General features: G+C 41.7%; 3 protein-coding genes across 3 annotated transcripts; 2 read left to right on the forward strand and 1 right to left on the reverse strand.

Moving 5' to 3' along the window:
- The first annotated feature begins 3,115 nt into the window (after positions 1-3,115).
- LOC115681637 (ATP synthase subunit epsilon, mitochondrial) lies at positions 3,116-6,451 on the forward strand. The gene is made up of 3 exons (XM_030605633.2): positions 3,116-3,142; positions 3,307-3,535; positions 6,193-6,451. The coding sequence occupies exons 1-3, from the start codon at positions 3,116-3,118 to the stop codon at positions 6,219-6,221; spliced, it is 285 nt and encodes a 94-aa protein (XP_030461493.1). The 3' UTR covers positions 6,222-6,451.
- A 716-nt stretch (positions 6,452-7,167) lies between these two features.
- LOC115681694 (exocyst complex component EXO84B) lies at positions 7,168-14,118 on the forward strand. Its single transcript, XM_030605720.2, has 7 exons — positions 7,168-7,602; positions 9,460-9,557; positions 9,734-10,790; positions 11,485-12,000; positions 12,995-13,183; positions 13,274-13,410; positions 13,703-14,118. Exons 1-7 carry the CDS (start codon positions 7,456-7,458, stop codon positions 13,863-13,865), a joined length of 2,307 nt encoding a protein of 768 aa, XP_030461580.1. The 5' UTR covers positions 7,168-7,455; the 3' UTR covers positions 13,866-14,118.
- A 606-nt stretch (positions 14,119-14,724) lies between these two features.
- LOC115681611 (receptor-like protein kinase) lies at positions 14,725-18,427 on the reverse strand. Its single transcript, XM_030605606.2, has 2 exons — positions 15,301-18,427; positions 14,725-15,209 (listed from the first exon to the last, which is right to left on the reverse strand). The coding sequence occupies exons 1-2, from the start codon at positions 18,266-18,268 to the stop codon at positions 14,854-14,856; spliced, it is 3,324 nt and encodes a 1,107-aa protein (XP_030461466.1). The 5' UTR covers positions 18,269-18,427; the 3' UTR covers positions 14,725-14,853.
- Between the last annotated feature and the right edge of the window lie 3,117 nt (positions 18,428-21,544).

Here is a 21,544-nt window from a genome sequence, read left to right on the forward strand (position 1 = left end):
TTTTCCTTACATAAATATGCTTTTCAGTTAAATGAAAAGTGTGGATGTTTTTAGCTATTTATTTTATACATACAGGACAGGACTGATGAAATTGTTGCAATAACTATAAGTTTTGAGTGCTTTCATTTGCGGGCCTTATGGATTAGGTCAAAATGACAGTTTGTACAAGGAATATTCTATTGCTAAGCATCTTTAAGTTCAGTCATGATTAGCTAATGAAGTATAGCACGCTTGAATTATTAGGGGGTTGGTACCTTTTGTTTGGCTAAAATCTCTATCCTTGGATCTGGAACGTTAATAAAGTCGGATAATAGATACAGAGAAGTTTTCATGTATTTGGGTACTTACCTTGATTAGGGTCTTAATGATGCAAGGTATTTGAGAGTTGCTCCAACGAATTCGGCTACCATTCGGAGTATCTTCTCAAGTAATTCAAGTATCAGACCAACTCGACGCGTTTCGAGTTCGTAAACACGGTGGATTTCTAATTAGGTAATTGCCACTCTTGTAAATATTAAAAAAAGAGGGTGCGATATTGATTTTGAATGTACTTCAATAAGACGAGTTCAACCCATTCTCGACCGAGTAGTTTACTCGTCGAATCTTAATCGAGCAAACGAGTCTCGAATATTTCCAAATCAAGTCGAGTTTATCATTCGGACCAGCTTGACGACTATTCTTATCTTTGACTGTCATGTTATGGTCCGAACGCATGTTGAAGTTGCACTACGGTCCCATTAGTGAACTTCTAGGTCTATTGTTTTTATGTCGCGTGGGAAAGTGACCAATAGAATCAATAACATCATGTTCTCATGCAGTTTATAATTTAAAAAAAAAAACCCAGAAAAGAAAATGCATGGTCTATATTATGATGCCGCCAATCATTACGCTACCCAGGCAAAGCACCTACGAATGATAGCAGAAATGAAAAAGAGATGATGATCATTAGTATTTGACAGATTTTGCATGGCCATTTGGACTCCTTTTCTTGCACATATCTTTGCTTTTGCTAGTTTCAGATCAAGACGCCAGCATATGTCTACAGCCCTTTCGCTGGCACCCCTCAGTTTTCTTGGGTAAAGAGATTGATCTAAGTGACAAGACAGGGACATATGGAAAAGACTAGGAGGGTCAACTGAAAAAAGGGTTGAAAAGCCACTAAATGGGACCATCAAACTTTAAATCGGTCCTCCACTCACATTTGACTATTGGTAACTCCCGCGAAATCCTCATTGCTCAACGTGGAGGTTCCACAATCCTCGAGAATTCAATCATCAGGAGAGATCGGTCATTATAGAATTATAAATAAATAAATCTGATATATTTGTTGGAAACTTTTCAGTTATACAAGTGTCGCGACACTTTCTGTGTAAATTACGATAGATTAAACTCGGCTATAGTGCATTGTGACAAAGTTGACATAAGATTGGCAACTTGGTGCATCATCTTCTTTTTAACTTAGCCTTTGGCTCCTCCACGCATGCTTCACTTCGACTCGAGGGTCAAGCGGGAAAGGAGAAGAACAGCAAAGGAAGGGCAGGTAGGGAGGGAGGTTGTCATCATTGCTAGTGTGCAATAACACTAGGCATGCGTTCTCCCTCACTGCCACAAAGCCTGGACTCATTCTTCTTTTCGCAAGCTTTTTACAAGCATGATCACTTCTCAAGAACAAGGTTTTCAGCATGGGATTAGGCAACCCAACGTGTCAAACATGAAGTAGTAAGACTATTGTGAATCCTCACAGGGTTGCACCTAGCTCGAGGATTCAGCTTGTACTGGTTGTTCTGGGCTATGACGATTATACACCTAACTGGGAGGAAGATCAAAAATGGAAGTAACAAGGAGATGATGACACATTGTGGAAAACGAAATCTGAATCCACACCATCTTCTAAGAAAGAGGTTGTATTCGGTATCTCTTGTAAAAGCCCAAAGGACATTACAAATCTGGTGACCAAGGCAAGCACTGCCGCATCAAAACAGAAGGATGGCCTGTTTAATAATGCTAGAAATGAAAAGGAAATGATAATCATAAGCGTTGGTGCTCATCATTATGATTACTCCATTTGCTTGCTGCACATATCTTTGCCCGCTAGTTTCAGATTAAGACGCCAGTACGTATCTATATATCCCTTTCGCTGGCGTTTCTTAGTTTCTTCAGTAGAGAGATTGATCTTTCTCGACCCTCCTTCCTACCCCCACCCACCTCCCTTTCTCACCCAATTCCATTAAAAAAGAGATGAAAAAGAAAAAAAATGGATTTCATTTCTTTGCTGCTAATAAAATTCTTTATGCTTTCTTAAAGTAAAGAAGACAGGGGAGCACCTTCCTCTCGCATCTCAGCTCGAGGGTAGATGCTCGTTCCGTTCTCTATATTCTCTTTTGCCTTTTATAGACTTCGTGTAGTCCTGGCATCATGCCACCATATTGCTTGTAAGAAGATCTTTTTGCGCATTTAATTCGTGCTTTCTCACCCCCGAAACATTCGGGATCAAAAATAAAAGTAGACGGGCAAAAATTCTAGGGGATGGCTAGTTCGGATCTCTATATTTCATCGTTTGTCTCGCCCTTCCGGCATTAATCACGATTGAAACCACCAATTCACCCATGTGACACTGTTGATGTGGCTAAATTTGGACACGGGGAGAAAATGAATCATCACATCAAAAAATTTACCCTCACCTACCACAAATGGGAGGTCTAGCAATCCCGACCATACTCAAGCACAGGTCATAGAACCAAGATCTAGAGACAGAGAGAGAGAGCGAGCTAGGAGAGTTGTCGTCCCCTTAACCACCGGCGAGGGTAGCTTGGCACTCGCAGGTGGCAGGCAACGGGGACGCCTCCCGACCTCCCCTTCTCTCTCTAGGTTTGGGGCTTTGCTCGAGCATAGTGAGGGCTGCAGACTCTCACCGCGCAGGTAAGTAACTTGATGGAAAAGTTAGATGACCAAATCAAAGTCATCTCGAGACATGACTCGAACCTATAATCTCGTAGAAGACAGCGTGACCTTTTTTTTATCATCAGGCTCCTACGCTCCGGGTGCACACAAATATACAACACACTTTTTTGGGCCATGGATTAGAAATGTACTTGACCCTGGACAGCCCATGGACATGGCGTGGAACTTGGGCCCAGTATCGGTAAGCCCCGGCCCATTTATCCGGCCCACATGATTCACCAGACGGCCTTAGGTCAGAGAGGGAGAGCGAGAGAGAGAGAGAGAGAGACGATCGTTTCCACTTCTTCTTCTTCGCCTGTCCATTGCGCTCCTTCCTTCCGAACGCAGAGACTCCTCCGAGGGTAGAGAGAGAAAGTAGGTAGGGAGAGAGAGAGAGAGAGAGCGGGGGAGGTCAAGATGAGCGCGCCGATGCCGTTCTGGAGGGCCGCCGGGATGACCTACATAACGTACTCCAACATCTGCGCCAGCCTTGTGCGGAACTGCCTCAAGGAGCCCCACAAGTCCGAAGCCCTCAGCCGCGAGAAGGTCCACTTCGCCATCTCCACCTGGAACCAGGGCAAGGCCGAGAAGCCCGGTACTTCCCTCGCTTTCAGACCTCTCTCTTTTCGTCATCATAGCTTTCCCTCGAATCGCCGTAGCCGTTCGCCGTCTTTTGATGATTCCGGTTTTGGAGATTAGGGTTTCGATTGATCTGAGCTCGTAGCCTGTCGTGCTCTTGATGCATGACTAGGTAGCACGTGTAATTGGATTGTTTAGAAATTTTGGGCTGCTGAGATTTTTTCGACTGCTGGTGACAGGTCGTTGGGGGTAATGCTTGCGTAGATCTTGTTTGTCCATTATGGATGCTTAGCTTTTATAGTTTTGTTTAAACCGGTTCAAATCTCACATTTGTGGTATGGCATCGATTGAAATCCTTGATGCTTCGCCTTGTGAGTGAGCTAAATTTTACTTCTTTGAGATCCTTTTGCGGTGCCTTGTGGTGCATTTCCCTTTGCCTATATAGAAGAAGATCCTGGGATGAGAAAATGACGCATTTTCTTGTTTTTCACATCAATTGAAGCGCAAAAAAAAAAAAAAAAACTGTCATAAAGAGCCGGATCGATCTGCTTCATTTTGTAGAGTAAATAAGCTTTTGATCCCCTTCAATCGACATTACTAGGAGCCTATGCGTGCTCAATACACTCTCACTTTGTGTGTGATCTATCCTTTAAGTTGTCCTGAGAAATTCCCTTATGTTTAATTTCGCTAGTGGGCAATAGTTTCCTGTTCATTCTCTGTAGTGTCGCTATCTGTTTGTGCAACGATTGGAATATTCTATCATCTTTCAATGCCTAGATAATGGTGGTAGGTTCGTAGAGCTTGTGAATCACTTCATGTATGGGATATCGAATTGTTCCTAGTTTTGTGTTCTGCCATCAGCATCTGGACATGTGAGTTTCCCCCTTCTTGTCCACTTTCCCCAGGAGTTGCTTCTGCGTCTCTTTGGTGGTCAGCCTTGCTCTCTCTAGGTTTAGGTGATATAATCCAAGAGTTAATTCTTGTTGACAAAGGCCCTAAGATTATCTGCATTGTGTTGCACTTGCTCCCTGACATAGGTTCCTCAGGGAAGGATTGGTTCTGCATTTAGATTTTTAGCATTGTAACCAAAAACTGCCTAACTAGGGAAATTGGACGCCTGATATTTTCTGACAAATCTATATATTTTTTAATAGATTCTTTTCTTTCTGCTGCTTGCCCTTTGCATTGTGTGACCAATCATCATCAATTCATCACGTCATTCTGTTTTTAAATATTGTTGTGTGGGAAGTGTAAATAACATCCACTCTCCACTCATATTTGCTTGTTCATGTTACTCGATGTTTTTACCTGCTTTATGCTTAACTTTCTGAAAGAATAGAGGATAATTATTAGTCACTCGCACCTGCGACCCACAGAACTATACAAAATGAAAAAGGCTTGTTTTGGATGGACAAATTAGTAGGGCTGCTAATCTTCTGTTGTCCCAATGATGCTACGCATAAATTGTGTATATCAGATGAATGACGACAGTGCAAAAAGAATATATTCATTTTTTTTAATTTACACAAGTGTTCGTCAGTAAATAGGGCTTTGTTAGTTGACAATACATTTTCATTCTCAGGTTTAATGCATGCATGCATGTGATTTAGGTGTCTTGCATGCTTTGTGTTATGATCTGGTTTGTGACTGGGTACTTTTTATAGTGTGCGAAGGTGTGGGATGGGTAGAAATTAGAACATCTGTATCTATGGTGAAGTTTGGAAAATTTGTTCCCATAAATTATCAACCGTTAGTTTTTGGTGATATCCATCAGGCTTTTGGATCTACCTTAATGTCGCTTGAAGAATTGAGTACCATGGTCACCTCTTTTTAATTTCTGTGCATGGGAATTCTGTTTGTCATTTCAATTCCTATGCATGAAAACTTCAACCATAGTATGGTAGATAACTTCATCTGTTGACATTTTAATTTAGTTAATTCTATGAACACTGTATTATGAATTGCCTTTTGTTCATCATAAGGCAGATGTATAAATATATTTTGTGGTCTTTAGAGTTGAGAAGCTGCACCAATTGTTCCCGCTGACTTTGTGAGTTTTAAGTGCATGCCTTTTACCTGTTGAATTATATATATTTATGGCAGGTTTTTGATCGCCTAGCTATGTCAGAGATGTGTGGATTGGAAATGCTAGTGCAGCAGTGCCATATAGCGGTGCTGACTGAACCTTTTTCAGTGTAACTTAGCGTGTCTATTGATTCTTTGCATATTCTCACATGGCTTGGTCGACATATTCCGTAATTTGTATCATTTTGCTATTGCGCTGGAAATCTGGGATTATTGCTGCCCTTTATGAGTCAATTTGTCATCTCTCATTTGAAAATGATGTTTTTAGTATTTCTTACTTGGGTTGACCTTTCCTAGTTAGGCTTGGGTTGACCTTTCCTAATTATGCTTGGATAATGATGGAGGTTTCTTTGGCTTATTCTTGGACAGCTTAGATTCTACAAACTTCATCACCTATACTTCTGGTGCTGCTTTGCTGTGTTTGTCTAGATGTATAATGGATGAACTGCTTGATGGGATAGTTGTTGCACTTTTACTTATTTAATACTGGGCATGTGTGCATGTCTGAGCTAAGATACAACAGAATTGATCAAGTTTGAGTTGTTCTTGGTAACCGACCTGATGACGTACTTCTTCTGTTTCTGCCAGTAATTCGTTCGGATTTGCCGGAAGAGTGACAGCAATGACATGGGATCAATAAACGCTGAGAAGGGGATGTGAATGTCTGCTGAAGCTGAGGTTCTTTCAGTCGAGTGGGCATTTTGTTGTTGATCTGTGATGACTACACCTTATGAGACTGATTCTTGATTTTCTCATCTACCCATCGATGTTTGAGTCGAAATAATGGTGCTCTTGCCCTTTGCAGAATGTACTGCTCAACTTATGCGATGAAACTCTTGTTGACCTACTTTTTGGTTGGGTTATGCTTATTGCTTCTCGCGCGGCGTTAATTGAAGCTTATGCTTTAGGCTTACTGGCAACAATAGGATGAACATTTTTTGTTTATACACCAATATGTCAATCACCAGTCAGCCTCCATCTCCATCCTTTGCATAAACTACCATTCACCTTTTAGGTTGACGCTGCCGGATGCGGTTCCAACCACTGCAAATGTAGGTTGGACTAAGTACAAAACCAAAGATCGACACAAATGACAACAAGGTATGACCAAAAGTATGACGCCTAAGTTCCACCGGCTCCATCTTATCTACGTGCATTGTCAAGCCTGGACACTGTCACGTAGCTCGTGTCCACTTATGTCGATTCAAATCATCCAGCAAGGACCTACATCCAACGTATCCTGATTAATCAAAAAGCCTGTTGCTTTCTCCGTTATTCCGTGTTGTCTGAACAGCAAAGATGGTCTCCAACGAATGTCCGGCCTTTCTCGTCCCTATTACTTCATGGCACGCACGACGCATTTACGCCTACATGAGGTCAATGACATCATTTTCAGATAATTACGTCGTAAATAAATAAGAACGAGAAGGGATTGGCGTGTGATTAACAAAACTACAGAATTAACACTCGCGATTAATCTTAGAAGAAAAACGAAGGAAAGACCACGTTCGTACCAACAGCGATGCTTAAGTTGAAGTCGAAAGTCAAACCAGAAACGGAGGAGAAAAGAAGGTCAGAAGAGTTGGGTTTCACTGCGAAAGAAACGTAAAGAGACGGGCTCAACTCCGATTCTTCGCTTTCACTGCTCGAACAGACACACGCTTTCTTCTTCGATCGTCTCCCTTCTTCCTCACCAACTCTCTCTTCTGCTCTTGCTCTGTCACCACCAGCTGCTCGCTCGATCGCTACTTCCTTTTAGATCTACCCCGATTCTTGCTCTTTCGGTCGCGAACCCTGCTGTTGATTAGTTTGATCTGATCTGGTGGGCCTTGCCCTGCGATCCCATCGAGAATGGCGACGGCGAAGGCGGCCCGATCCCGGGGGGCGGCGCCGGCGAAGGAGAACGGCGAGAAGCTGGAGGAAGGGCTCACCGTCTTCAAGTCCGACAAGTTCGACGCCGATGCTTACGTCCAGTCCAAGTGCATCCTCAACGAGAAGGTGCACCCCCCCCCCCTACTCTTTTGTCTTTATGGCTCTCTCTGTGTTTTGTGTTTTGATTTGGGCGTTGGCTGCGGATGCTTCGATGGGTCCCTGTTGGGTCGTGTCTGCTTGATTGTGCGTCGAATTGGTGCGTCTGTTTGTGGAAATCTGTGAGACTTTTGACGCGCGTTGCTGTAGCTGGGTGTTCATGGTTTCTACTTCGTCGTCAGTGGGCTCTGCTTGCTTAGGAAATTGAAGTTCGAGCACCAAGTTCTCCTTTTTTGGCTTCTTCAGTCCTTGAAATCGTGAAGAGGAGTTGAAAGTTCCTGCTTTTCTTAGCTTTGTGACCTCCATTCCTTGCGCACTTGAAATGGGGTTCCAACCCGAGATATTCCTGTTGAGATTTCACACCAATAGCACCAGTCAGCCTGTAATTGAGCAACCAGAACTCTTGGGGGACAGTTGAGAATAGTACATCTGGGGCGCTGATTGGTGGTTTGCATTTGCACGAAAGTCAGCACACTTGTTCCTTTGGCTAAATCATGTTTGGAGCTCTCTTTCGTCGCCTGTTTGGTAAAAAGTCTCTAATCGGATGCATATTTTGGATGCAACTGGTATCATTTCCTCGAATGGTGGGACAGTGTGTGATTTACACGGTGCTATATTCTGCAATGCACGAGAGATCCATGTAACCAATCCGCTTCATGCGAAAGGGCCCTTGTTTTGGGTTGCAGGCGGCGGTGGCTATATTTATGGTATTGATGAACCACAGTCTTCCAGACTAAACCTCTTAATTTGAAAATGATCATTTCCCAGAATGGAAGTCCTATATTCAAACGCATTCATAAATTTTGAACAGCGTAATCATGTGTACGTATCACACTGCATCATGAGTCACTTTGTGCTTTCTTTCGAGTAAAACCTGGGTTGGGTAAGAGCTTCTTTTCCTCCTTTGATCAAAGAAAAGAGTCATGGATAGGCTACCGAGTGGGTTGTAACCCTTTTATACTATCATTGAGAAGAGTATGCCAGAAGGTAAACATTGTTTAATTGTTTACGAAAAGACTTTGAAGTACGAAAGTGCAAACTCTGAATCCACCTATGAAAAGAAATAAAAGATTAAAAAGACAATACATCATTTTTGTCAAAGGCTCTTCTCGTATTGCCCTAACCGATGCAACTCTGGAGAACTTCCGCTTCCTGGGTTTGTTGCCATTCCATCCAAGCCTTACAACTTTTTTTTTGTGGCCTGAAAGCCTACAACTCCTGAGCTACTATTCTTGTTGACACCTTCCTACTTTTGATAAATTGGTTGTGATAAAGATGCAACTCGTTTTTACCGTCCTACCATTATCAGATTAGTGTTAATCTTGTTGTTCATTCTGTTATCAAAGTCTTTCCTCAATCTAAATATTTTGGGAATCTTAAGAACTCTTTTGGCTCTAACTAGACACATGGCATACGTACAGCACTTGTTCGTGAGTTGAATTATCGCCAAATTATGTGCTTTCTGTTTTGTCCATGTTGTTTAGAGCCTCTGATGTGTTTCGTGCCTTTCAAGCAACAGTTTTTTAAGCTCTCCTTTTTTCTCTTTAACCATGATCCCATAGTTGAATTTATTATGAAATGCAAGTGCTTTTTACTACAGCAATCCACTAGATACTCATTTAAAAATGTGGCTCTTCAGGAAAGATGTTATAATTTGTTTGTGCTACAGAAACTTCTGCAGCTTTTCATTCTATCGAGCGGCCCTCAACTCGCTCTTTTTCTTTGCTTCTGGGAAGTTCGTCTCATCTTTCCCCTGATTCCGAGAAATTGGTGGAACCTTTCAGAGCATTGAGACACTCAAAACAAGTTTTTGTCACTTTCTTGCAGGAAATAAGACAGCTATGCTCCTATCTCTTGGACCTCAAGAAAGCTTCTGCTGAGGAAATGCGGAGAAGTGTTTATGCTAATTATACAGCATTTATAAAGTGAGTTCACAAGTTCATCATGCACTGGATTAGCGGTGACCAACAGTGCATGTTAGCCTATTGTTTTCTAAGCCTATCATGGTACCAGAAGATAGTTAAGGAAAAGAAATCTGATGATAGGCAGTTGATTACCTTGGGGATTCACTAATTATTTCTGTTTATTATTCCTCTTGCAGAACATCCAAAGAGATATCAGATTTAGAGGGGGAGCTTCTGTCCATTAGGAACTTGTTGTCGACTCAAGCTACCTTAATCCATGGATTAGCTGATGGAGTTCATATCGAATCCTCATCTACCAACATGCCGGAAGGCTCAACTGAAAATGTTCCATCAGATTTTGAGGACAGAGAGCCTTCAAATTTGGAGAGGTGGTCAGTAGAATTTCCTGATCTCCTTGATGTTTTATTAGCTGAGAGGAGAATTGATGAAGCTCTGGCAGCCCTTGATGAGGGAGAACGTGTAGTTGCTGAATCAAAAGAAACAAAAGCTCTGAGCACAACTTTACTTGCTTCACTACAGACAGCTATAACTGAACGTAGAAACAAATTAGCAGATCAGCTTGCTGAATCTGCTTGCCAACCTTCAACACGCGGTAGCGAACTTCGCGCCGCAATATCTGCTCTCAAGAACCTTGGGGATGGACCTCGAGCTCACACTTTGCTTCTTAATGCACATTTTCAAAGGTATCATTATAACATGCAAACCCTTCGTCCATCAAGCACCTCTTATGGAGGGGCATATACAGCTGCCCTTTCCCAGCTGGTATTTTCTGCTATTGCACTAGCTGCCAGTGATTCTTTAGCTATTTTTGGCAAGGAGCCAGCTTATACTTCTGAGCTTGTGATGTGGGCAACAAAGCAAGTAGAAGCTTTTGCTCTTCTTGTTAAAAGACATGCACTGTCTTCATCAGCAGCTGCTGGAGGTCTACGAGCTGCTGCGGAATGTGTTCAGATTGCTTTAGGACATTGTTCATTGCTGGAAGCTCGTGGCCTTGCCCTTTGCCCAACCCTCCTAAAGCTGTTCAGGCCTAGTGTTGAGCAGGCATTAGAGGCTAACTTGAAAAGAATTGAGGAGAGCACCGCTGCTCTGGCCGCTGCTGATGATTGGGTTCTCACTTACCCTCCTACTGCCACGCGCCAATCTGGCAGGCTATTGAGTGCTTCTGTCGGGAACACTACTGCATTTCAACATAGACTCACCAGTAGCGCGCATCGTTTCAATTTAATGGTCCAGGTGAAGGGTTTTTCCCCGTGAACTCTTACCTTGTAAATGTTTTATTGAATTGGTCCTAATAACTTTCTACTAGCTTGATGTTACATTTGTTTCCTTGCAATTTAAAATGTTGTTGTCAACAATCAAATGAATCGAGATAGTCACCTGAGTGTATTGCTTTCCTGAAATATTGATCCTGAATAGTAGTGACAAGTGTGACCTTATCACACAATTCTTCTTGTGCCAGTGGGTGGTCAATGGAGGTGGTTTTTTCATTGACTTTAGAACTATTATTGGTCAATTGGAAGTGCCAATTTCGTCCCAACACATCCATCCGGCTAATGCCTCTTTGTCAATTTTATCTCCTCTAAGTTCCCATTCCTCTCTTTTTCCTTTCTTATTATCTTTTTGGATGGGTAGGGTGTAGGAGGTTGGTTGCTATAAGTCTGGCGCATAGCTTTGATAGTTAAAAGCACATTCTGTGGATATGTCCGCACGAACAGATATTCTGATTCCTTATTCTCCTTATGGAGCAACGTAGCACTAGGTGCTAGAGATCTCTGCCGCTCACATCTTCTTGCAAATTCTCATCCTGCGTGAGCTTTTTTCCTTATCATTGTTGATCTTTGTTATTCCTAGCTGGTGTTCATTTTTCTCTTTAGAATTCTGTCGGACTTCTTTTAATTACCAATGGTTGACTCCTCTATCTCAACAGGATTTCTTTGAGGATGTAGGGCCATTACTAAGTATGCAATTGGGAGGTCAAACACTGGAAGGTCTATTTCAGGTATTTAACGCCTATGTGAACATGCTCATAAAAGCTTTACCTGGTTCAATGGAGGATGAAGCCAATTTTGAAGGCTCTGGGAATAAGATTGTGCGGCTGGCTGAGACTGAAGATCAGCAGATTGCTTTGCTGGCAAATGCATCATTATTGGCAGATGAGCTACTCCCCCGAGCAGCTATGAAGCTTTCTCCACTGAATCAGTCTCATTATAAGGATGATTTCCATAGAAGACCAGCAGATAGACAAAATCGTCATCCTGAACAAAGAGAATGGAGGAGACGGCTTGTGAGCTCAGTTGATAGACTAAAGGACACCTTCTGTCGGCAACATGCTCTGGATCTTATATTCCCTGAGGAAGGTGACAGCCATCTTACTGCAGATATGTACATAAATATGGATGGAAATGCAGATGAAATCGACTGGTTCCCTTCTCTACTTTTCCAGGTATTGTTTGAATGATAGGTACCTTCTTTGTCATTTTTCAAGTCAAATTTAGAAAAATTATGGTTGTGCTCTCTTTCCACTTGTTTCTAAAAATGACATTATACTTCTTTTTTTCCCATGAGTTTTGAATAATAAATCATGGATTGGAATTGCAACTGAGTCAAGCAAACTGAGCTGGTCTTTGAATCACACCTTCTGTAATTTGCGTCCCTTAGTTCATCACTTCATTTGGAGTGTGACCAGATGATGCTACTTGGATAGCATCTCAATGCATACAAGTGTGCACGTTTACTCAAGAGCTATGTTTGTTTTTAGTGAAAATTCACTATGAGACAAAGAACAATCCGTTTTGTGGGCATTTATCCCGTGCAAGGCTTGACGAGAAGTATTCTAGGTGCTGTGGTCTACAGGTGCATCATGCCATTGTTTGAATTACAGCTGCATTTGTCAGTATCATTAAAAATTTTGGTCTCTCACTGCAATATTTGCCTGATGTATTTTCTGCTTGTCGACATCTCTGTCGCTTGTTTCTCATGAGGTTCATGTTCAAAATCCGGGCTCTTAGTTTAAGATAAAAGGATAGTTGTTTAATGGTGACCTTCAATGTGGAATCATTTTTGAAATTTGTGAAATTTTACTTTTGGTTGTCTAATGAAAGAGGTCAACAGCAGGCAAGGGGCACTTATCCTGCAAGATTCCTGCAGCTCTGCTCTGCTGTTTGAAAAACAATAGGACAAGGAAAACCCCATTAAAAGAGTTATTACTTTCTACTGATTGGTTGATCCTGGGTTGAGCAGTTCCTGATTCCTAAACACTCAAAGACCAAATTCACAATTTATTTATTTATTGAGCTGGTTTTCTTATCTGATGAAATGGGATTTATGGTCCAAAAACACTCGGTCAAAGGCTGAATTTCCCACTTAATTTTTTTTTCGGGGTTTTGTTTAATTATTCATGTGCTTTGTTCTTATGATATGTGATTGCTGCAATACAGGAGCTGTTTGCAAAATTGACGAGGATGGCCATTATGGCTGCAGAAATGTTCGAGGGCAGGGAACGGTTTGCCACATTGTTATTGATGAGACTAACAGAAACCGTCATCCTATGGCTCTCTGAAGACCAGAGCTTTTGGGACGACATTGAAGAAGGGCCAAGACCTTTAGGTGCTGTTGGTCTGCAGCAGGTACTTGAGGGTGACTTTCATGCAAGTAATTCTCCTTTTATGGGCAAAATAATTGGTTTGACTTTTTCCTTTTAATTTCCACAAATGCAGTTTTATTTGGATATGAAATTTGTCATATGCTTTGCCTCCCAAGGCCGATATTTGTCACGGAATTTGCATAGAGTTGTCAATGAGATCATATCAAAAGCCATTGCAGCATTTTCTGCTACAGGAATGGATCCATACAGGTACAACATTGAATATTCTTCGTTTGTGTTAGTTTTCCATTGCTTGATCATATAATTCTATGTGAGCTATCGACTTTGAAGAGGGAAGGATCTTGGTGTTTATTAAACCATCTCCTTTACAAGTTAAAATTTTAGAAAAACAATAAATTTGTTATGCTGGCAGAGGACGTCGATTGTTTTTTGTCTCAAGATCGGTACTTTTCAGTCGATAGCAAATTTTCTAATGCAAATGCCATGGATTTGAGCAAAGCAAGCCTTGCTTCCTGAGGCTAAAATCTTATTATGTTTGCAGCGTGCTACCTGAAGATGACTGGTTCAATGACGTTTGTCAAGATGCAATGGATAGACTGAGTGGAAAACCTAGAGCCATCAATGGAGACAGAGAACTTAACAGCCCAACCGCCTCTGTTTCAGCACAGTCAATCTCATCAGTTAGGTCTCATGGAAGTTCTTGAACGGACTTGTCTCAGATCTGTATATTACCAAAGGAAAGGGAAAATTAGGTTTGTGTGATGCAATTCTTGTATCAATAGTCAGCAAATTTTTGCCTCGCCGTTTTTCTTTCGACTTCGTTGCAGTAGCGTTCTCTTTAGTTGTAGAGCATGACGTATGATACTATGGTTAGGGATTCTTTCCTCTGGGTCAATGAGAACCTGACATTGTAAATGTTTTATTTGCGTGGTTACCACAATTTTATTATTCTTTGAATGCTGGAGCTCATCGATGGATTAAGCAATCCTTGGAGCCTTGTGTGTTTGTTGTCGAACGAAGTGAATCTTCTTGTTAACAGGAAGCTTGATTTGCGCATCTGGATCGATAATCAAGCAAGAACCTCCAACTCATCTGCTAATTATCACAGTTCCAAGGTACCCAGACTCTTTCAACGTTTGCAGGGTATGACGTGGTACCACTTTTTGTTGACTATAAAAGTTAACTGTTTGGGATTGGGAGCAACTCTTTCAATCTTGAACTCATCTGCTGAGTACCTTGGACCTATAAAGACGCCAACGGATGCATAGTTCTTCAATATGTCCAAACTAAAATATTGTTTTGATTTCGATGGCAAAGGTCGATGAATAATTCAAAAGAGAAGCAGCAGGCTGACTTACACCCCTTTGAGATGCTAAGATAGTTTCATGCTTCTTGATGCTAATACATTAAAATGTTAAATTGATTTTATGAGTTTAATATCGACTGATGAACAAAATAAAAGTATCGCTCGTCAACAGATTCCATTATTCGATCATTATTTTGAATATCGCCTTGAATTTTCTGAGGGATAAAATGAGAGATGTGGATAAAAGGGAGAGGATCGATGAGAATCTGTTTTGCTAAATTTTATTTCCTCGACAACGTGCCGACGTCCATCATTTGTTGCATCGTCTTACCGGCTTCTATCAAAACGCAAGATTACATGAATCTGAAAAACCAAAATCTACCACATTAAACTGAGCTACCTTTGTTTCTCTTGGGTACATTTGCTTTCAATAGTTGGTTAACAACATCCATCATGTTAGGTCTCCTGCTCGGCTCCTTTTCGATACACCTCAAAGCAACCAAAAGCACCTCAGCAACTTGTTCCATGATATTGGTATCCAGAAATTCTTCTGCGAGGCTCGGATCGATGATCTGATTGATATCCTGTGTGCTATTATTCCAAACCGACCTCACCCAACCTACAAGGTCTGAGTCGGTAAATGAGGGATCCACCGCTTTTTGCCTCGTTAGCAGCTCGAGCAGAACCACCCCGTAACTGTACACATCAGATTCCCTGCTCATTTTCGTCATGAACGCGTTTTCTGACATGAAAATTAGAGACATCCAAAATTAGTGCACCGTAAAAAGAACAATACAAATGAAGACCAGAAGGAAGAAAGAAACAGAAGATACCGGGTGCCATGTACCCAACCGTTCCCGCAACGGCCATGGAAGGTGTAGCAGAAGCAGAATGATCGAGAAGCTTGGCGATACCAAAATCCGATATGTGGGGCTCCATATCTGAATCAAGGAGTATGTTTTGTGGCTTGATGTCCCGATGAATCACGGCAGGATTGCAATCAAAGTGGAGATACGCCAGCCCATGAGCAGTTCCAACTGCTATCTTGTACCGGACATTCCATTCTAGGGACAGTCGGGGACATTTCTCATGTAAAACATCATGCAGGCTTCCATTCTCCATGTAGCGATACAAAAGGAAGCCATAATCCTTTCGCAGCCAAAAATCTTCCAATTTGACCAAGTTCCGGTGCCTCAAGGTTCTCATCGTTTGGATTTCTCTAATTATGCTTGATTTCCCTCCTTTATATGCTCCAAATGCAAGCTTCTTCAGTGCGTAAACTTTGTCTGGACTTAAAGAAGCTTTGAAAACGACTCCATGGGCTCCTCTGCCAATAATATACCTCTGGTTGAGCTTTTCAGTAGCTTCCATCACTTTATTTAGCAGAGAAGTCGAGCCATCTTGAACAGAGATCTCATTTTCCTGGTGTCTCCTTCTGCGCGAAGTAACCAGGAAAACTAATCCAACAATCACAAAAACAGAAAATAGAGAAGAAGCCAGAGCTATCAAGACAGTTGCACCTGTTGTTAGGTTTTTCCGGTCTCTTGGACTGTCACAAGGACTGAGACCACCACTCCCGGAGCAAGTAACTGAACCAGATGGACGACATCTGACACATAGACCAGAGTTTCCCAAAAAAGAAGACACAGTTGAGTTCAAATGGATCAGGTTTGGTATCGGACCTGTGAAGAGATTATATGAGACATTTAGCTCAATTAACGAATCAAGTTCTTCGAGGACTGCTAAACTTCCAGAAAGATTATTGTTTGATATATCCAGCCTCTGGAGCACGATCAAGTTCCCAATTTCTGAAGGAAGTTTCCCCATTAATCTGTTATCGCTTAGATCCAAAGCATACGTTAGACTCTTCAGTGATCCAATCGAAGAGGGAATTTCACCTCCTAACAAATTCCCGCCCATTTGTAGCTCTAACAACTTTCCGAGGTCCATCAAAAAAAGTGGAATGCCTCCGTCGAAACGGTTTTTCGTCAAAATGAGTGTTGACAAACTTGTCCAATTCCTCAAACTTGACGGAAGTGAACCATTCAATAGATTGAACCCAACGTCAAAAGTTTCCAATCTTTTACAGCGTGACAGCTCAGATGGCAAAGGACCTTCCAGATTGTTGTGAGAGAGATTTAGCATGACAAGGTTTGTAAGGTACCCTAGCTCCGGAGGTAGAAATCCTGTGAGTTTGTTCGTGGACAAGTTGATGGTGGTAAGATTGCTACAGTTAGCCAAGCTAGAGGGGATGCTCCCACTGATGCTGTTTTTGCTGATATCCATCAGCAAAAGGTTAGGTATCCTTGAAAATTCTGTCAAGACCCCGGTAAAGTTATTTTCTTTTAGGATCAACCTCCTCAGACTCGAACAGCTTCCTACATCAGAGGGTATGCTACCTTGAAGTTGATTCACACCGAGATTCATCACTTCCAATTTCCTTCCCCAGCACAGATGGGGCGGCATCGGGCCAGTGAACTTGTTATTAATGAAATCCAACGCCAGTAAACTACTATTAATACCCAAACTCTGAGGGATGACTCCAGAGAAATGGTTATTGAACAAAGAAACGTTCTTCAAGTTCTTGAGCTCGGTTATCTCCAGTGGTAGCTCTCCTGAGAGAGAATTGTTATAGATCAAAAGGTTCTTCAGGGATGGAATCTTCCAGATGCTAAGTGGAATCTCACCGCTCAAGCGATTCTCAAACAACTGGAGATCTTCTAGCTCACTGATGTCGCCGATTTCCTGAGGGATATCCCCTTCAAGTTGGTTCGAGTACACTTGCAAGCTTTTCAAGGACTTGCACTTGCCAAGTTCAGGAGGCAATTCTCCGGACAATTGATTCTCAGAGAGATAGAGAAAAGAGAGTCTCTCTAGCTGGCCTAACGTAGACGGTATGTTTCCGGTCAAGTTGGCACTTACGGCGGCTAAAGTAGTTAGATTGCTGCAATTGCCCAATTCCAGTGGAAGACCCCCGTTGAAATTGTTGAATGACAAGACCAGAGTGTCCAAATTCTCGCAACGGCCTGAACCCAAAGGGATCTTCCCTTCAAAGTTATTCCCACTAACATCTAAATAAACGAGGTTATCCAGAGCACCAAGGGTTCGCGGCAAAACTCCTACGAGCTCATTCCCAGTCAAAATGAGTTCTTGTAATTTACTACAATTTCCAATAGAATCGGGAATGGCACCTGACAAATGATTATCATACAACCAAAGAGCCGAGACCTCTCTCATATCGCCAACGGTCTTAGGAATGGAACCACTCAAATTGTTCGAGTACAGGTACAAATACTCTAGACTTGGAATTCGAAACAATGACTCAGGTATCTCGCCGGCCAGCGAGTTCGAGTACAAGCGCAAGGAGCTCAAATTCCGAAGCCTGCTCAAGTCGTCCTTAATTTCCCCAGTGAACCCATTTTGGGACATGTCCAAGTATTGAAGATGGGTACAATTTCCCAACTGAGACGGAATCTCACCGGTGAAATTGTTGTCACTAAAATCGAGGACATTCAAGTGGGTCAAGTACCCGATTTCAGGTCCTACACGACCCGAAAGCCCATAGCTCGAGAGGTTCAGAGAGACCACATTGTGAGCAGAGTCACACTCTACACCGACCCACTTACAGGGGGTGGGATCAGAGGAGTTCCAGCTAGAGCTTATAGCGAAGGGCACGTTAGTCCAGTGAGCCATGAGCGAGCGTAGTGGAGGGAGGCCATCGGGGCTCAAAGAAGAGACGGTGAGTGCCGGAACAGAGAAGCAAAGTAAAAGGAAGAAACGGGCGAGAACGAGCTCCATCATTCGAGAAGAGATGAGAGTCTTGTAGAGGAACTTTGAGGAACTCACCCGGATGCTAGCCGCAGCTTTCTGAGAAGACCCAGCTCCTGAATTCTCGCTTGGAATAGCTTTACCCTGTCCTCCTCCCCCTACTTAAAGAAAGTTTCTAGCAATGCAGGGTTGAGAGAGGACAGAGAGAGAGAGAGAGAGAGAGACGGTATATCGGTAGGGGGGGAGGCAATAGATATAGGAGAAACAACTGCAAAGTTCGGATTTTAATGCTGGTAGCGAAGAGGCACAAAAGTCGCTGCTGGTCCCATTTCTCTCAGCTTCTGCATCTGTACCGTAGTCCGTGAAAAATTGACTTTTTCGAACCATTCTCATTCGAAGGTAGTTAGTTAGTTACTCAGCACTCCCACGAAATGACGCTTGGTTTTCAACATGCAGAAGAACACTTCTTTCTTTTGCGCACTCGCAGTTCAACTTCCATTATCTCTGCAGAAAAAGCGAATCGAGAAATTTCTTCGCGTCTTCGTTTTATGCATATAATATTTCAAGATCTTGGCGCAACGCCATCGAACCATAGTGCCCGATAACCCAAGCCCAAAAAGTGGCAATTAGGTAAGGCCCGCGTTTCTGCCATTGAAATAAAATAAGCTAGCTCTCTCTCTCTCTCTCTCTCTCTCTCTCTCTCTCTCTCTCTCTGCAACTTCAATGGCGGTTCTGGGAAACAAAAGTTCTCCCTGTCGCTGTCGGATTTCAGTTTACCTTTCCTCGAAAGTGTTCTGCTTTTGGACATGGCCTTTCAGTTCAACCTTCTTTGTCGTTTCCCAAAGGCGAAGCTCGCGCACCCTCGTCCACTACAAAAAGACTGCAAATTTGACGCCGTACTTGACCATAATCCAAAGGTAACAGAGGTTCACACTGACCAAGGAGGATGCAGAGGGGTGCTACCCTCCACTCGCTTGGACACACCCTCTTGGACACTGCCTATCTGGTTGGGCCGCGTGGCCAAGAGGGTCACACAGAATATGGGCAAGCTCTCTCCGGTCCTACGGGCCGGTCCGGTTCGGTTCCTGTCTTTTTGACACCACGTGAAATTAGGCTACCTCATTGTGCTAGACGCACATATGTGAATTTGCTGATGCAGCACGGATGTGAATTTCGGCTATCTCTTTTGTACCCTCAAATGGTAAAATGCGAAAAATGGGTGTAACCAACTTTAACCGCGCATACGATTTGTATCATTTTTTTCGGATCATGTTGATAAAATGTTTCTAAAGTACTACTTAAGTTAATTAACGGGAAATGATCTTAATAGTTCTTAAATTTTTGACTCAATGTGCAATGCCATTTTTAAACTTATAATTCGTTCAATGTGGTCGTTAAACTCTTTCTAGATGTTTAATTTAGTTCATAAACTTTCAATTTGTTCAATACAATTCTTCAAATTCCAAAATAAAGTTAAATCGGTTCTTCGGCACTATTCACGAGTTTATATAATTGCGCTACTGCACGAATTTTAGAACACTATTCAATTTTAGTCCTATTTGGTCTTCATAAGTGTAATAATAGTTCCATTGAAGTATATTGTAGCTTATGATCTCTATAATAGTAAGTAGAACCTCATTTAGAGTTGTATCGGATTGATATTCTTGCTATTTTAATTTCCTATACACAAAAACGAGGAGATTTTATTTATTTAAGAAATTAGGAACAAGATTTAGATTAATACGAATACGAATATCTATAGGTAGATTAATATTGTTTTTAGATTTCCTTATGGAAAGATTTACTCTTAAACTAAAAGGACTCGATACAACTCCAAATGACGTTCTACTTTCTATAATAGACGTCATAAGCTAATATATACTTAAATAAATGGAACAATGACAATATTTATAAAGACCGAAATGGTAATAAAATGATAGCTCATATTTCAAAAATTTAGAAATAGGATCAAAATGAAAAGATATTCTAGAATCCGGGCAATAGTGTGGTTATAAAAAATGTGCATAGTATCGAAGGATTGATTTGATTTTGTGGGAGCTGATGGACTAAATTGAATATGTAGGAATAGTTTAAGGATCACATTGAACGAATTAGAAGTTCGATAACAATATTGCACATCGGTTAAAAGTTTATGGACATTTAGTGTCATTTTTCCTTAACTAAATGTAAATCGCATTTTTCAAAAAATTTTTTTATAAATTCAGGAATTACACATTTTTAAAAAAAATTTCACATACAAAATCTTACATTTTGAAGGGTAAAAAAAAAAACCCCAAGAAAGACTACACAGCAGCAACAGGAATCTATCAATAAAAAGTTACCAGAGAAACCGGCGGCTGTAAGTTCCCGGTGAAGTTAGATCCCGACAATGGCCACGCGGCGCGTTAAAAAGTAGCGAGTGTACCTGCGCGAGTATACACCTGCGAGTGGCCCTAGCATTCCACCGAGGAATCCATCTACCCAATGTGTCCCCCGCTGTCGGAATCCGCTGCACGAATCCCTCGCGGTAATTTACTGTGGGCTGACGCTGAGGATGACGTCGTCCCAGCAAAAAAGAGCCGAAAATTGCAACCGACCATATTTAATCAATTTGCGGAAATGCGAATCACGAGTTGCGTGTTTAAAAATATGCAATCAAGAGTCCTACACGCCTTTCTATCGGGTGCAATTTGACTGTTCCGGCAAACTGACGCAGCACGCAAAAGTCCGACCTGACTTTTTTTCTTTAGATGGGTGCACTGAAAATCTTAAAATTTATCAGAAAATTATAATTAAGTCCTAAGACTTAAAAAAAAATACAATCAAGTCCTAAAATTTAGTACAGTCGAGTCCTAGAACTTTCAAAAAGTGCAATCAACGGAATGACCTAATTGGACCAATTGTACATATTTCAAGGACCTGATTGCACTTTTTGAAAACTTTAGACCTCAATTGCACTTTCGTGATAAGTTTTTTGATTCCATTGCACTTTTTGAAAGTTTTAGGATTAAATTACACTTTCACGATAAGTTTTAAGATTTTCGATCCACTCATCCTTCTTTTTTATAATACTTTTTTAAATTAGGCCATGTCGGAAAGTGAAAATTAATTGAGGTTCAAAAGTCTAACACGGATTAATTTTTTTTGGTGGGGGCATAACAACAAGGATGGGGTTGTTAAAAAGGATCAATTAAAATTGTCCCAACTTTGGTTTGACTAACAACTGACAAAGGGGTTAGTTTTGCACTAATCAAATGGCTATAAAGCAGCTTCACCCCTAGACAAGGTAATCCAGACGTATTTTGAAAT

Source organism: Syzygium oleosum, unplaced genomic scaffold (assembly GCF_021117445.2).
Source record: "Syzygium oleosum isolate NSW1041296 unplaced genomic scaffold, Sole_v2.1 Sole_v2.05, whole genome shotgun sequence".
NCBI classification, from domain to species: Eukaryota; Viridiplantae; Streptophyta; class Magnoliopsida; order Myrtales; family Myrtaceae; genus Syzygium; species Syzygium oleosum.

Bases quoted from the DNA above. Each gene is read 5' to 3' on its own strand.
- LOC115681694 (XM_030605720.2), top strand. From the start codon at position 7,456: ATGGCGACGGCGAAGGCGGCCCGATCCCGGGGGGCGGCGCCGGCGAAG. The intron at 10,791-11,484 runs GTGAAGGGTTTT...CTATCTCAACAG, and splicing joins GTTTCAATTTAATGGTCCAG to GATTTCTTTGAGGATGTAGG. The intron at 12,001-12,994 runs GTATTGTTTGAA...GCTGCAATACAG, and splicing joins TCCCTTCTCTACTTTTCCAG to GAGCTGTTTGCAAAATTGAC.
- LOC115681637 (XM_030605633.2), top strand. From the start codon at position 3,116: ATGGCGTGGAACTTGGGCCCAGTATCG. The intron at 3,143-3,306 runs GTAAGCCCCGGC...CTCCGAGGGTAG, and splicing joins GGAACTTGGGCCCAGTATCG to AGAGAGAAAGTAGGTAGGGA. The intron at 3,536-6,192 runs GTACTTCCCTCG...TGTTTCTGCCAG, and splicing joins GGGCAAGGCCGAGAAGCCCG to TAATTCGTTCGGATTTGCCG.
- LOC115681611 (XM_030605606.2), bottom strand. From the start codon at position 18,268: ATGATGGAGCTCGTTCTCGCCCGTTTCTTCCTTTTACTTTGCTTCTCT. The intron at 15,210-15,300 runs GTATCTTCTGTT...TTTTCATGTCAG, and splicing joins GGTTGGGTACATGGCACCCG to AAAACGCGTTCATGACGAAA.